The 16,458-nt window shown below is 34.1% G+C and overlaps 1 protein-coding gene across 5 annotated transcripts in view; it reads left to right on the top strand.

The window, feature by feature from the left end:
- Nucleotides 1–16,458, top strand: part of LOC141449514 (uncharacterized) — a 195,413-nt gene that overhangs the window by 164,205 nt on the left and 14,750 nt on the right. For 3 of the 5 annotated variants that reach the window (XM_074119032.1, XM_074119033.1, XM_074119034.1), the window contains exons 5-6: nucleotides 7,971–8,045; nucleotides 11,307–11,423. In XM_074119032.1, coding sequence (XP_073975133.1) covers nucleotides 7,971–8,045; nucleotides 11,307–11,423 — 192 coding nt within the window. The remainder of the gene's footprint in view (nucleotides 1–7,970; nucleotides 8,046–11,306; nucleotides 11,424–16,458) is intronic. The other 2 variants (XM_074119036.1, XM_074119035.1) reach the window with 1 other exon arrangement.

Genomic DNA, 16,458 nt, shown 5'->3' on the forward strand with positions numbered 1-16,458 from the left:
AAGAGCTCACACAGGCAGAACTGATTGATGTGCTAAATGGCAAAGACTGGGACAGCCTATTTAAATATGTTAATGTAGCCACAAGGTATAGAAATTTTTTAGTTTCGGAATTCAATTACTAAGAAGTTAATGTAATTTTGTTCAATTAGGGTTTTATTATTATTTTTATTTTTGATAATGTTCTAATTCCTCGTTATTTATTGTATCATTTTCTCTTGATCATTGTTTAAGTTTTCGTATTTATGCAGCTTTTCCATTTCTTTATAGTTTTTATTTTTTGTTTTTATTTGTTATTGAGTTTAGTTTAATATAACAACTCCTGGCAGACGGTTTTTTATACCATGCCTAGAGCAAGCTTTCTTTTTTTTTCAATTTTGTAAGTTTATTTTGTATGTTTATATTTTTTGTAAATAAAGCTTTCTACTACTATTGCAAATTTCAGTAATAAGTTGTTTATTTTTCGCCCAGCTTTCGACTTAGAAATTAGATCATCTTCAGGGCTGTAGAACATATTTTACATGAATAGATTATAATGAATATTAATTTCATATTAATAATAAAGATATTCTGGTTCCAGGATATAATTAATCTTTGCGATAAATATAAAATAAATTATAAAGTAAGTTTAAACGATATACATGGTTGGAACTCAATTTTTAAAGAAATCCTCGATTGTAACAGGCTATATTTTGTAAATCTACACAAAGAAAGAATTAGATCATATGAGTTATACCCATTATATAGGGATTTAAATTTCGATTTGGGGAAGCGACACTATTTGCAGAGCGATATCTCTCTCTCTCCGAGGTGCGTTGGATTATAAAGGCTCGGGCTTCAACATTAATTTTAGGTAAACCTCCTTATTTGCAAAATGGTGATGAAAATAATTATTGCCAATTATGTAATGAAGCAGTGCTGGATGGGACTTACCACTTCATTGTGGTCTGTGTTAGACTTGAGGAGATGATGATGATGAAATATTTTAATAAGCCGCAGCTTTCCGGAGAGAGGATGATCGCTTTGCTGAATGGTGAAGCTTGGAAGTTGTTTCAGAAATATTGCAAAGATGCCTACAACAGTATATCCCCAAAATGATTTAATGATTTTACCCAGTTTATTGAACAATTGTTACGTATGTTTATTGTTATAATTATTATTTTTATTTTTTCATATTATTTTATTTTCATTTATGTTAATGGAAACTGTTGTTTGAGTTTGTTTTTATTTTTTCCTTGTCTTAATGTTCAGATATTTTTCAGTTTTGTGCCAGAAGTAATTATTTTCTTTAATTTTCTTTTCTTTATGATTCAATGTATTTAACGACTCCGCCGACGGTTATACCATGGTGCTGTCTTTATAGTTGATATTTTGTTGTTTACTCTTTTTTCCTTAATGTACGAGGGTCGTTTGAAAAGTCCGTGCAAAAATAAAAACTAATTAATTTTTTGGGGTAAACCTTTTTTATTTTTCAACATAGTCTCCTTTTAGGCTTATACACTTCGTCCAACGCTGCTCCAGTTTGTTGATCCCTTCCGAATAATAGGATTTGTCCAAGTCTAAAAAATAGCCATTCGTTTCTGCAATCACCTCCTCGTTTGAATAAAATCTTTTTCCCGCCAGCCATTTCTTCATATTGGGGAAGAAATAGTAGTCCGAGGGAGCCAAGTCTGGAGAATAGGGGGGATGTGAAACGAGTTGGAACCCTATTTCCATTAATTTTGCGACCACAACTGCTGAGGTGTGAGCTGGTGCTTTGTCGTGATGGAAAAGGACTTTTTTGTGGGCCAATCGTGGGCGTTTTTCTTGCAGCTCGGTTTTCAAACGGTCCAATAACGATGAATAATATGCACCTGTAATAGTTTTACCCTTTTCCAGATAGTCGATGAGGATTATTCCTTGCGAATCCCAAAAGACAGTCGCCATAATCTTTCCGGCCGAAGGAACGGTCTTCGCCTTTTTTGGCGCAGATTCCCCCTTGGTAACCCATTGTTTAAATTGTTCTTTGGTCTCAGGAGTGTAGTGATGTATCCATGTTTCATCCACAGTGACGAAACGACGCTTAAAGTCCTGCGGATTCTTCTGGAACAGCTACAAACCGTCCTTGCAACACTTCACACGATTTCGTTTTTGGTCAAGCGTGAGCAATCGCGGCACCCATCTTGCGGATAGCTTTGTCATGTCCAAATGTTGATGCAAAATATTATGTACCCGTTCATTCGAGATGCCCACAGCACTAGCAATCTCACGCACCTTCACTCTTCTGTCATCCATCACCATATCATGGATTTTATCAATGATTTCAGGAGTAGTAACCTCAACAGGGCGTCCAGAACGTTCAGCGTCACTTGTGCCCATATGGCCACTCCGAAAATTTTGAAACCACTTATAAACTGTTCTAATCGAAGGTGCAGAGTCACCATAATGTTTATCAAGCTTCTCTTTAGTCTCCTGAGGCGTTTTGCCTTTCATAAAGTAGTGTTTAATCAACACACGAAATTCTTTTTCGTCCATTTTTTGAAAATCACTCGACTTCCTCGATTCAAACGAATGCCAAACACAAAGAAATAGACCGATCTGGCTGAAACTTGGTGTGTGTTCTTCCAAGAGATGCTACTAACTAAACATAACCTCGATACGCGCCAGTAGTGCTATCTCTCTGACTTTGCACGGACTTTTCAAACGACCCTCGTATGTACTTAAAGTAAATAATAAAGACTAAAAAGTAAAATAATAATAAAGATACAAATATCCAAAAATAATGAAAAATACTCTGCCTAGTCCGAAATGTAAATTTTTACTTCAACTCCGATTTGCTTGAAAATTCACTACAAGAAGTAGGTACCATTATCGGATTATTTAAGTTTTGAGATTTTCGTTACTGTAGCTAAAAGACTAAGTTCTTTAAAAATGTTTACTGTCATTGCTCTAGTCTAAGTGTTGGGCCACAACTATTATTTTTGATAAATTTGTTTCTAGGGCAATTCCATTATAAGAAGGATTGTTTGAATTGGCGGGTTTTATATTATCCGTGGCGGAAATATCCTTTTTAAATTCTGAGATCGTTGGACATTCAATAGTCACCGGAAATGCAAACTTTGTTTTTCTGAGATTTTTTTTCGAAAATATCTACTTAATTTTCTTCAGACTTCGTACATGAATCAAATTTGTTTGGGAAAATTCGCTTTGACCATTTTGAAGTGTGTGTTGAATGATATTATAAACAATAACTTGCAAATAGTAGTGGATCGGGTGAGTGTTCACACCTGTCTTTGTTTATTAAATTTTAGTAATAATGAACGTGATTATAGTTCTAATTGTTCTTTAGCATGGAATGTTGAAATGGAGATCAAGGGCGAAATATCAGTGATGATCTGAATGGTGCGGTGGAGGATGTAGATTTTGGGTACACTGAGACAGAGAGATGGTTGGATCGATTAATGGTAGGGATGGCGGTGGAGGTGCGCCACTCTGTGGCAGAGTTGCGCGCTTCACGTAGCCACACTCCTAGCCACTTATAGCCTACTTTAAAGAATTTTATTAAAACTGTCCAGTAGGACAGTTGTATAAGGGTTGATCGTCAAAAAGTGTACGAAAAAGTGTAACGCTAAATAACACCCAACTTTGACAATTTTTTTCTCTTTTTCTATAAAAGATCAAATTTCCAAATTTTCTTTAAAATATAGGGAAAATCCTTGTTTACAAAAGTAATGTTTTTGTAATAACGTAGATTTAATAGATTTCGAGATAACAGTAGCCACAAATGAGTATAAAAACGGTATTTGCAAAAATTGTTCTTGTTGTTCTCTTTTAACGTTACCTATCCCCTAAACACGTTAACTGATTTTCATAAATGTATTGTCATTCAATTCGAAATTTTATGTAGATATTACTTTTTGGGGTCTCGATGGTATATAGCAGTGATGGCGAACCTTTTGAGCTCAGTGTGTCAAAATTTTGGAAAATCAAAACATAATTTTCGTGGCGTGTCACACATCACAAAAGTAAAGACTAAAAAAAATAGAAATATTTATAAGTTTTTCTAGTTAATTATTTGTTTAATGCCATTTAAAATACAAAAACCAAAATTATAAAACCAATGATTTACATTTAACATAGAGACATGTTTTACATATTTCATTGACACAATATAGAAAATCAAGTAATATTAATTGATGTAAGGAATAATATTATTATTAATAACCAACTCTGGCCCTTATGAGATACAAATATTTGAATTATGAAATTATTTATCTTTGAAGATGCGTGTCACCTAAAATGAGCTCGCGTGTCATAGGTTCGCCATCACTGGTATATATACTTTAAAAAAAGAGTTTGCCTCCACTTAAGAAGGCCTCCGCTTAAAAAATATTATTAAATAATAACTCTGTACATATTCGCCATATTTTAATAAAATTTGGCAGGAATAAGAAGTGACTGATGGGAAATTATTGCAAACGTTCCGTATTCCCAGTTTGATTTCTTTTCGCTCCTTTAGGAAGAAGTACTGTAAACGCAATTTAATTTTAATTACATTTCTTAAGAGTAAATACTGTATTTGCGGTTTAGTTTCTAATTCGAAACAGGTATTTTACCTATAAATAAATACCTTCCACTTATACGAAACGATTTACCTTTTTTTTTTTGTCTGTGTGGAGTTCTTTAAAGACATAAATTCCAAGCATCATTTTAAACGATTCCTCTGGTGGTAGATAAAGTTCTATGAGACAAGCTGTCCAGAAGAGCAAAGGCTCGTCCAAATTTAGCAAAAACTCTTCAGGACTTGAGGTTTGCTTTGGGTAAGGATAAGAGCCACTAATATTCGAAAATTCCATATTGCAATGACTTCCACAATGAATGCAAAAAGTTGCAGTTTTCATGTTGTAATAGTCTACGGAAAGAAGTGCCAAAGCTCCACCAGAAAACAAGATGGCGTGAACTTTTACTTAAACACTAATTTCTTTTGACAAGGAAATTTAATTATAAAAAAAATTAATTATTTACATAAAGTAAAAATCTTGACTTAGATATTCAGTGTTAGGTAAATATTCAGGAAAATACAATTACCTAATCATTACCTAATTCGAACTTCGTGCAGCAAATGTTGTAGTTGCTACAACTAACTAACAAGATGATAGACACTTGTTCGTTGAAAGTGAAAAAAAAAGGGAAAATGTTGGTAATTAGTTTAATTGTGGTCAGCATTAATGATCAGCACCATTGAGTGGTAGCAAGCACCATCAGAACAATGGCAGGAAGCTCCTAATGACCGGCACTTTGTATAGCGCCGACCTTGCTGGTTACCTCGCTTTGGTTACTTTACACTTGTTGGAGTTATTGCTTTAATCTCTATCATCTACACGTGACATATTACAATTATTTTGTATTCTTCACGTAGTTTACTCCACTAACTCACTTGCACTACTTGTTAACACTATCCGACTATTTTAGTTACAACGGCTCATGTACTAGCTTCCTTCATGGATTGCTTTATGTATCTTTGCATTAACTGCGCAACTTTGCTTTACTTAATATGCTGTAGGGGGCAGAACTTTTCCAAAACTTCTTGCGACTGAGAGTTTCTGTCCAAACGATAATCTTAGCTATCCCTCACTACCAATACTTAGCGGCCATAGCTCATCTCTATCATAGTGCCTGCAGACAAGCTGTGGTGATCATTGCAAAAAATATGGCTGGTGATAATTGTTATTATTCAGATGATAGAATGTTCTACCAGATCTCTTGTCCAAAATCACATCTCTAAATCTTAGTTCTTGTCATTAATTCATATACCATCTTGATACATTATCGTCATTTATTTTGGTTAGTAATTATTTAGCTCGGTCTAGAAAAATAATGTTACTTAAAACAAAAAGCTCCTTCGGTTTGTCTTGTTCTTGCACACTGTAAGCCCTTAGATGACCATATTTCACGCTTCTTTGTTTGGTGCGATATAAATGCACAATTCGTCATCTGGAGGACACTTAGCTGCCACTTCAAGAAATTCCTTGTGGAATATGGATGGAATAAATTAGACAAGTTCTAAGTTGTTCTCTTAACAACTGCTCAAATTCAAAAATGTTAATTTGTGTCTTTTAAAAGTCCAGATGTAAATGATGTTTTTAAAATGTTTCTTATTGACTGATTAATGTCAATAAACGAATTTAAATTGCATCAGAAGAACATTTGTTTAAGCAGTTTGAAGGAACCTGCTGTAACTAAATATCTTGCCATGTCTTGTTTTCGAAACTGAATCTGTTCAACATGTATTCTTTCTTTTCCAAACAGTGGTTTTGGGGCATGCTCTAAAACATGTTTTACACCCAGGCAAACATAACTATTACTGAAAGTTGATCAATATTCGCAAACACTTGTATTAGTTGTACAGACAACTACGAGCATGTTTCTGCAATCACCTCCTCGTTTGAATAAAATCTTTTTCTCGCCAGCCATTTCTTCATATTGGGGAAGAAATAGTAGTCCGAGGGAGCCAAGTCTGGAGAATAGGGGGGATGTGAAACGAGTTGGAACCCTATTTCCATTAATTTTGCGACCAAAACTGCTGAGGTGTGAGCTGGTGCGTTGTCGTGATGGAAAAGGACTTTTTTGTGGGCCAATCGTGGGCGTTTTTCTTGCAGCTCGGTTTTCAAACGGTCCAATAACGATGAATAATATGCACCTGTAATAGTTTTACCATTTTCCAGGTAGTCGATGAGGATTATTCCTTGCGAATCCCAAAAGACAGTCGCCATAATCTTTCCGGCCGAAGGAACGGTCTTCGCCTCTTTTTGGCGCAGATTCCCCCTTGGTAACCCATTGTTTAAATTGTTCTTTGGTCTCAGGAGTGTAGTGATGTATCCATGTTTCATCCACAGTGACGAAACGACGCTTAAAGTCCCCACAGCACTAGCAATCTCACGCACCTTCACTTTTCTGTCATCCATCACCATATCATCATGGATTTTATCAATGATTTCTGGAGTAGTAACCTCAACAGGGCGTACAGAACGTTAGCGTCACTTGTGCCCATATGGCCACTCCGAAAATTTTGAAACCACTTATAAACTGTTCTAATCGAAGGTGCAGAGTCACCATAATGTTTATCAAGCTTCTCTTTAGTCTCCTGAGGCGTTTTGCCTTTCATAAAGTAGTGTTTAATGAACACACGAAATTCTTTTTCGTCCATTTTTTGAAAATCACTCGACTTCCTCGATTCAAACGAATGCCAAACACAAAGAAATAGACCGATCTGGCTGAAACTTGGTGTGTGTTCTTCCAAGAGATGCTACTAACTAAACATAACCTCGATACGCGCCAGTATCTCTCTGACTTTGCACGGACTTTTCAAACGACCCTCGTAGAAAGAACCTAATGTATAGTTGTCTTTTCTGCGGAACCAACTGTTGCCTAGTTCCAGAGTGGAAACTTTTTGCTTGTCTTAAGTTGTATGTCAAACTAGCATGCAATCCTTCACTTATAGAGTCGACTTTTATAATCTCCCAGTCAGCGTAACCAAACTCCAATACACTGAATGTTAAATGGAAAAGACCAGAGAGATTAATTATACAACTCGTTTTTTTTGCTTAGATTTAAAACAACTGTTTTCTCAGTTGTACATTTATTATTATTATTATTATTATTATTATATTTCATGGACGTTCCAACCTTCTAAGATCATCGTCAAAGAAACTTATCGCCACTATGTCGAATGGGAGCTCTTATCAAATTTTGAGACTGTTGGCTTTCGTCATAATCATAACTATTACTATATAGTAATATACAAATAGTATATATGTATATTTCAACATTATTTTATTCATTGTAAAAATGTTTTCTTTTAATTTTATTAAAATATTTTATTTTACGATTACAATCAATGCTAAATTAGTTACATTTTAAGTTTTGTTACCTTATATATTTTAGTGCTACCTTACTCGTGTAACACATTGATAACCTTACTTTTTCTGTTTCAGTTAAAAATAGAAAAAGAGAAAATAGCCGAATGGAAAGATAGACTGGAGAAGGAGAAGAATGAAGCCTACCGACAGGTTAGTGAATCTGTAATCTATGGAAACTAATCAGCAGAGGAAATCATTTATTGATATTGTTAGTTTGATAAATAAACCTATTATCCATCGTAACATTCTGCAACAGTCATCTGCAGGTTGCACTTATCTACTACGCATTTTTATTAAGTATCCTCAAGTATGTCAATCTTTCCTCTGGAAAATTAAGATTTCACTGCGCTTAATTCAAATTTGGATTAAGATATGGTAAAATTTTGTGATTTTTTTTTTTATTATAATTAATATAATATCTTTGCCCAAATTATCAAAGGTTCAGGTAGTGCGAATTATGAAATGAATTTCGAAAAAATGTGTTTTGGTTTATCCCTGATTTGCTTTATTTATTTGAGGTTTAATTAAAAATGGAAATTTCCGAAGCTCTAGCGATATTCCACCTTAAGTCTCTGGTAGATTCCCTTGAGATTTAATCAACCTGGGTCTTAGATTTTAAGTTACAGGCGATCGTAAAAACTTTCCTATTTAATATATTATTTAAAAGCAAGAGATTAAACTGAACTTGATGCATTCAAAAAGTTTTAGTACTAATATTTTAAACAAAGCATGCCAGTAGTTATTCTTTCAAAATAAATGTAGTACATTAACAAACTGACAAATTTGACAGAGATGAATTCTCTTGTTAACTGAATATAGCTCTCAGCATGTCTAGGTAATGATTCCTTTAACTTAGTCATTGCGGTGAAGTATTAATGGAAAACAATAAAGTTAGTATTGTTTTATTTATTATACATACTTATTTATTTTAAGCTAGCTTCCTTTTGCAAGAGAAAGTTGTTTTAATTGGGATGGGTTATCTTAATAGTGGTTTATAATTATTCACTATCTACGTCTTCCTTCGGAACTGTCAGCAACTTTAGGTTGTGTTGATTTAGGTGCATCACACTATGTATCTCCGCCCTGTTCACTCGTTTCTTCAGAGAACAAAGCATCTTCGATTTCTCTGTCTTAAAGGAGTCGTTAATGATCTGATTCAACCTTCCAGCGCATATTGCATAGTTCTGATTTATCACAAACGCAAAGTAAAACAAATGATGCCCAGAATCTTGTTCACTGCCCCAGACCTCTGGTTAGTGCCTTTTCTTACACATAACAACACTGTAAGAGTAGGGAACTGTAGAAGGCTGCTAGGGATGAAATCTAAGAGCAGGCAGCTGGACACGAATCAAGGATTTCTTCTGGAGTCTAATGCAGTAACCACTGGAGCTGATCTCTTCTCATTTTACACTTATCTCTCATAGTTATCAGCAGCTCAGTTTTATATCATCGTTTTGGAATCCTTAGAAGCTGAAGATCTTGAAATTGATTGACAAGATTTCATTACCTCAAATCCGCCTTCTTTTTTGTGAAGTGATATCAACACTGACATTTGTTTAAGGTTCATTGTTTAATTACAACAAAATTAAGACTTTTTTTTATTAGATTCACAGCTTCATTCTTTCTTTTTTTAATTATTTTTAAATAGATTTGATTCATTTATTTACATTGACATTAAATGCATCTCTTGGTTCAGCTTTTAATAGATAAAACTAAATCAAGCCGAACTATTGTTCATTACTATTATTATTGAATATTTTCAACTTTTGTTTGAATAAATAAATTAATAATCACATGATCAGGACCGAACATGCCTTGTTTACAATGGGGCTCTTCAGAAGTTTAAAAAAAACACAAATAAAACTTCAAAAACTAAATGCAAAACAGTGAAAGCAGATATTACCTCATTTAATTACTTGCTTTATTAATAACAATAATAATAGCCTTTATTTGATTTAAGACTGCATCCTGGTCAACGACCTTCGGGAGGGATTGCTTTATTAATAAATGCCTTCTTCTTTTTTTACGCTTTGCGAACAAATTGGTTTTCAGTTAACCATCTTTCGAGAGCTGAAAAGTGTTGAACAGAATCAGGCTTACCAACAATAATACGAGTATTTCAGAACCAATCCCAGAACATTTAATTAATTAAATTCTACTACGCTATATTTAGGTAGTGAAATAGAATCGTCAAAATTATTATAGTGACATTTAGTCCAAAATATAATTTCTTCTTACATTATATTTGAAAAACACTGAAATAACAATATTCACATATGTTGTCATATATTTAGAATAAGAGGCTTACTGTACCATTCCCATTAATAACCTTTCATCTGTGTTGGTCGAGAGAGTTACCTACTAGTCATTTTCGCCGTTTGATCTCCTCTGGTCCCAGGAAAATCTCATCCTGCCACCTAGCGATTGCATCGCAGTGGAACAGGATATGAGAAACCATTTCCTCCACATCCTCACCTAGACTGCATAGGGACTGTATTAATTAAACCACCATTAACAGGGTAGAAGCCTCGACCCTTGTAATTATAGAGTAATTAACATCGTCTTTTTACAAGATCCCAGATTTGCTAACAGTTGTTTTTACGTTTTCTCCCTTCTGGTTTCCAAGTGCCAAAGGCAAACTAATGATCTATACATTTGTGACAGGATATAAAAAAAGTTTCCTCCTTCCATCATAGTCTACAATGTCTGCACCAGGGACGGATTTTCCTATAGGCTATCTAGGCTTCAGCCTAGGGTCTCAAGATCAAGAGAGGCCTACATTCAAATTGTTAGCAAAATTAAAATTACACTATTCTAAAAACAGTGAACACTAAAACACTGAACCGAAAATATTGATATATATCACAGTAGTGATGTATTTTATTATCTCTCATGTAATTTACAAACTTAAAAATGGGAGGTGAAAGGGCCTCATAAGTGGAATAGCCTAGGACCTCTTTTTATCTAAATCCGGCCCTGGTCGTCTGCACCTTCTCACTGTAGGTCATGCTGAGATGTTTTCTGAGGCTATCTGTAAGTATACAGTCAGATTAAATTGGCATTGGCATTTAAACTGGTTCAAAGACTACCACCAAGCGAGAACCTTTAGACGTTTTATTGTTTAAAACATCAACAAGAGAAAACATTTTCAACACACAGAAGTTTTAAGTATTGTGCTAACCCCGAATTCAGTCTGTGTCAAAAAAGCTGTCACCATTGATTCAGAATGAAATTATTTAAGGCATTTCGCCAATTAAATGAATTGATTTCCTCATTTACAAAATATTTATCTCTAAGATATTTATTTTTTTTAGAATATTTAATAATTTTTTGTTAGTTTAAAATATGGAACTTCGCAGTGATCATTCAGGGTAAATACAGCTCAATTGAGTGCATATTCTTCTCTTGCAGCTGAAGCTGCAAGCGGATGAATCTGAAGCAACTCGCAGGCGTTTAGAGCGAGCTCGCAATGACGTAGTTCGACAAGTAACCGCTATAGTTGCGGAAAAGGATTCACTTGAGAAGGAGGTATATTATACTCTTTTTGGTGAAAACACATCATTGTGCTTTGGAAAATAAATGTTATTGTTTAAATGCACAATTTGTACATATTTCACGTAACTTAATGTTAATAACTTTACATACATAACTGAATAGTCAACAAAATTAATGTGTTGGACTTGTAAGTAAAATTTTGGCGAAGTAGCACTTTTCCTGGTCATTCTACAAAATTATTATCATATTATTACAAAAATTATCTGCATAAAATGAAGAATAAAATAGTTTAACAATAATTGAAGTCAATTTAGAAAAAAAAAATAAAAAAGAAGTAAATTTTTTTAGCTCGGCAACTAATCTAAGAACTTAAACTCTTCTTCGTGAGAGCTCGGTTCCCTTCGGGCCCATTCAAAAACAGTTCTAAAATCTGGCAATTTGTAAGCTAACAAACTTTTTTGTTTTCTTTCAAATATTACATCTTTTTAAAGACCACTTTTAATAATTTATAAATTTTAAATTCAGAACTTATTTAACATCGTTGTTGAAATTTTTACATTTGTTGTATTAACACCAAGTTATCTTTAGCTAAACTATTATCTGAGCTAGTCAATATAGTTGACCAACACCTCTTGTACGAGGGTCGTTTGAAAAGTCCGTGCAAAAATAAAAACTACTTAATTTTTTGGGGTAAACCTTTTTTATTTTTCAACATAGTCTCCTTTTAGGCTTATACACTTCGTCCAACGCTGCTCTAGTTTGTTGATCCCTTCCGAATAATAGGATTTGTCCAAGTCTGATAAATAGCCATTCGTTTCTGCAATCACCTCCTCGTTTGAATAAAATATTTTTCCCGCCAGCCATTTCTTCATATTGGGGAACAAATAGTAGTCCGAGGGAGCCAAGTCTGGAGAATAGGGGGGATGTGAAACGAATTGGAACCCTATTTCCATTAATTTTGCGACCACAACTGCTGAGGTGTGAGCTGGTGCGTTGTCGTGATGGAAAAGGACTTTTTTGTGGGCCAATCGTGGGCGTTTTTCTTGCAGCTCGGTTTTCAAACGGTCCAATAACGATGAATAATATGCACCTGTAATAGTATTACCCTTTTCCAGATAGCCGATGAGGATTATTCCTTGCGAATCCCAAAAGACAGTCGCCATTATCTTTCCGGCCGAAGGAACGGTCTTCGCCTTTTTTGGCGCAGATTCCCCCTTGGTAACCCATTGTTTAGATTGTTCTTTGGTCTCAGGAGTGTAGTGATGTATCCATGTTTCATCGACAGTGACGAAACGACGCTTAAAGTCCTGCGGATTCTTCTGGAACAGCTTCAAACCGTCCTTGCAACACTTCACACGATTTCGTTTTTGGTCAAGCGTGAGCAATCGCGGCACCCATCTTGCGGATAGCTTTGTCATGTCCAAATGTTGATGCAAAATATTATATACCCGTTCATTCGAGATGCCCACAGCACTAGCAATCTCACGCACCTTCACTCTTCTGTCATCCATCACCATATCATGGATTTTATCAATGATTTCTGGAGTAGTAACCTCAACAGGGCGTCCAGAATGTTCAGCGTCACTTGTGCCCATATGGCCACTCCGAAAATTTTGAAACCACTTATAAACTGTTCTAATCGAAGGTGCAGAGTCACCATAATGTTTATCAAGCTTCTCTTTAGTCTCCTGAGGCGTTTTGCCTTTCATAAAGTAGTGTTTAATCAACACATAAAATTCTTTTTCGTCCATTTTTTGAAAATCACTTAAAGTCCCCACAGCACTAGCAATCTCACGCACCTTCACTCTTCTGTCATCCATCACCATATCATCATGGATTTTATCAATGATTTCTGGAGTAGTAACCTCAACAGGGCGTACAGAACGTTCAGCGTCACTTGTGCCCATATGGCCACTCCGAAAATTTTTTAAACCACTTATAAACTGTTCTAATCGAAGGTGCAGAGTCACCATAATGTTTATCAAGCTTCTCTTTAGTCTCCTGAGGCGTTTTGCCTTTCATAAAGTAGTGTTTAATCAACACATAAAATTCTTTTTCGTCCATTTTTTGAAAATCACTTAAAGTCCCCACAGCACTAGCAATCTCACGCACCTTCACTCTTCTGTCATCCATCACCATATCATCATGGATTTTATCAATGATTTCTGGAGTAGTAACCTCAACAGGGCGTACAGAACGTTCAGCGTCACTTGTGCCCATATGGCCACTCCGAAAATTTTGAAACCACTTATAAACTGTTCTAATCGAAGGTGCAGAGTCACCATAATGTTTATCAAGCTTCTCTTTAGTCTCCTGAGGCGTTTTGCCTTTCATAAAGTAGTGTTTAATGAACACACGAAATTCTTTTTCGTCCATTTTTTGAAAATCACTCGACTTCCTCGATTCAAACGAATGCCAAACACAAAGAAATAGACCGATCTGGCTGAAACTTGGTGTGTGTTCTTCCAAGAGATGCTACTAACTAAACATAACCTCGATACGCGCCAGTGGTGCTATCTCTCTGACTTTGCACGGACTTTTCAAACGACCCTCGTATTGTAAATGCAATAAAATGTTTCTCTCTGAAAGATCTGAGTTGTCCGTAATGTTTACTACTTTGAAACTTATTTCTCTTTCTCTTCTTGAACTTCATTACATTGATCCGAATCATTCAAATTTGATTCATTTAAATTTTATGAAACGTTGAATATCTTTTGAAGTCCAAAATAAGAGAGCGACACTTTATTTTTTCTTATTTCTTTTTATTTACTAATTTCTTCTTACATTCTCGTACACAAACTTATTTTGTGTACTTTCTGCTGCTTAAAAATAATTTATTATTACTGGTTCGTTCGGTTTCTGTCTTAAATTATTCATTCTTTTCTTCATTACAATGATGTGAAAACAGCCAAACAAGAAAAGTTTTAAGAAAGGTTACCTTTAACAAAAAATAAAAATAAAATCGAAGCGGAGGTCAACTCTGAGCTTTTAGAGATGTTAGACACATTTATATAGCTAGATATAGTTACGCTTGGTATACCTGATCAGTTAAACTAAACTAGAATTGATGTTAAGATTGTGAAAAAAGACCCAAACGTCAAAAATGTTAGTAAAGTTTCTAAAAGATCTGTAGAAATAAATGGAAAATAGAAAAAAAAAAGAAGTTTTTTGTTAAACAAAAATTTTGAGTTGTTCCTGTGGCCATCGACCTTAAGCATAAACTTCAAAATATATAAAAAAAAAAGGATAGCCCTATTCGGAATTCTTTTTCTGTAACTATTACTTTAATAATTTTAAAAAAATTCAAATTGGGGGAAAAAAAAGATGTCAAGTAATTTCTGCCCAACTGACAGCGATATAAACCCTTACATCTTTTAAGAAAATAATCCATTTCTCCTAAAAAATGTTCGAATTAAAATGGTTTAATTTAATATATGACTTCTTCGAGAAAACAACATTAAACACTAAAGAATATACTAACCCTTAAAACTAAGTGTAACTTTTACAATCAACATATAAAAGTAAAAGCTTATAAATTAAACTTTAAACAAGTTTTTTACTTCGAAGAAAGTTTGAAAAAGAATTTAACTCTTATAGTTGTGCAGAAAGTCTTGTTACTGTTTTACTTCAAATTTTATTAATACTAACAAATTTTACTGTTTTTTGTAAATCAAACAAAAACCCTGATTTTGTGGATTCAATTTGGACTACAGCATATTAAATCAAAATTATCGGCTCAAAATAAAATCTTTTACCATAAACATCTAGGAATAGCAGTTTATCTGTGAACTACTAAAAAAAAATCAGATCACATACGTATATATTGTATTCTTAATAATTATAGTGCATGTTTTAATTATATGGAATAAACTACTGAACACTATTATTATAATCTATTTATTAACCATTAGTGTTTTGTATGACATAACCTTCTCTTTTTTTTTGCATGAATTAATTTTTGCACGCTATATCTCGTTTGTATGATTAATCAGCATTTTATACAACAGATTTCTCTGTCTGGGAATATGAATATACAGTGACTCCCATTAATATTGGGACAGTACATACAGAAGTTCAAAATTGACGAAAATTAAAAGTGGCACCCATTTATTCAAATTTTTATAAATTCATTTCATTTTATAATTACTATTAATTAAATAAAAACTATTTAAATAAGTACATAAAAATGTTTTGGTAGATTAAAAAAAATATATATAATAATAAGAGCAAATTCTACCTCTCATAAGTATTGGGACACTATTATAATTTATAGTTTGTCCAAGGTTTTGCCCGAATATTTATACAATTTGTAAATATATACCTTAAGCATATATTCAATATGAAATTAATAATTAAATTAGTTTATATAAATCAAGCCAGGTGTAAATGTCGCGCAAAAATACAAATACAACGATTGAACAAAGAAATATTATAATTTCTTTGCACAAAGACAATAAAAAGTGTTAGAGAGACGGAAAAACTGATCGGACCTAAAACATCTACTGCGTGGAACATCATTCAGCGTTACCAAAAAGAAAAAAGAATTGTTTCAACCTCACAAAAAGGCCGTCCTCAACTGCTCTCTGAGAGAGAGCAGCGTTATATATTAAAAGAATTAAAAAAGATCACCGACTTAGTGCTCCAAAACTTCTATGTGAAATTTTTGACATGTTCAGAGAGCAAAAAAAGAGCAGAAACAGTTCGGAGAGTGCTAAGAAAACTCGACTATCATGGTAGAGTAGCCTGGAAGAATCCTTTTGTCAGTAAGATAAATCGTGTTAAGAGAGTGAAATTTGCCGAAAAATATTCCAATGTAAATAGTGACTTTTGGAATGATATACTCTAGCGATGAATCAAAATTTAATGTTTACCAGCCAGATGGAAGGGATATGGTCTGGAGGAAAGCGAATGCTGAACTCGAAAAGAAGAATTTACAGCCAACTTTAAAGGGGTTTTAAAGCTGCACCTCCGGGTGGAGGTGGGTCAGTTCTGGTTTGGGGCTGGATGTCCGCATCAGGATTTGGAGAATTAGTGTTTATTGATGGAATGATGCACAAAATGGTTTATA

This window comes from Rhodnius prolixus, unplaced genomic scaffold (genome assembly GCF_049639745.1).
Source record: "Rhodnius prolixus isolate KJV_2025 unplaced genomic scaffold, Rpr scaffold_2, whole genome shotgun sequence".
In the NCBI taxonomy this organism is placed as follows: Eukaryota; Metazoa; Arthropoda; class Insecta; order Hemiptera; family Reduviidae; genus Rhodnius; species Rhodnius prolixus.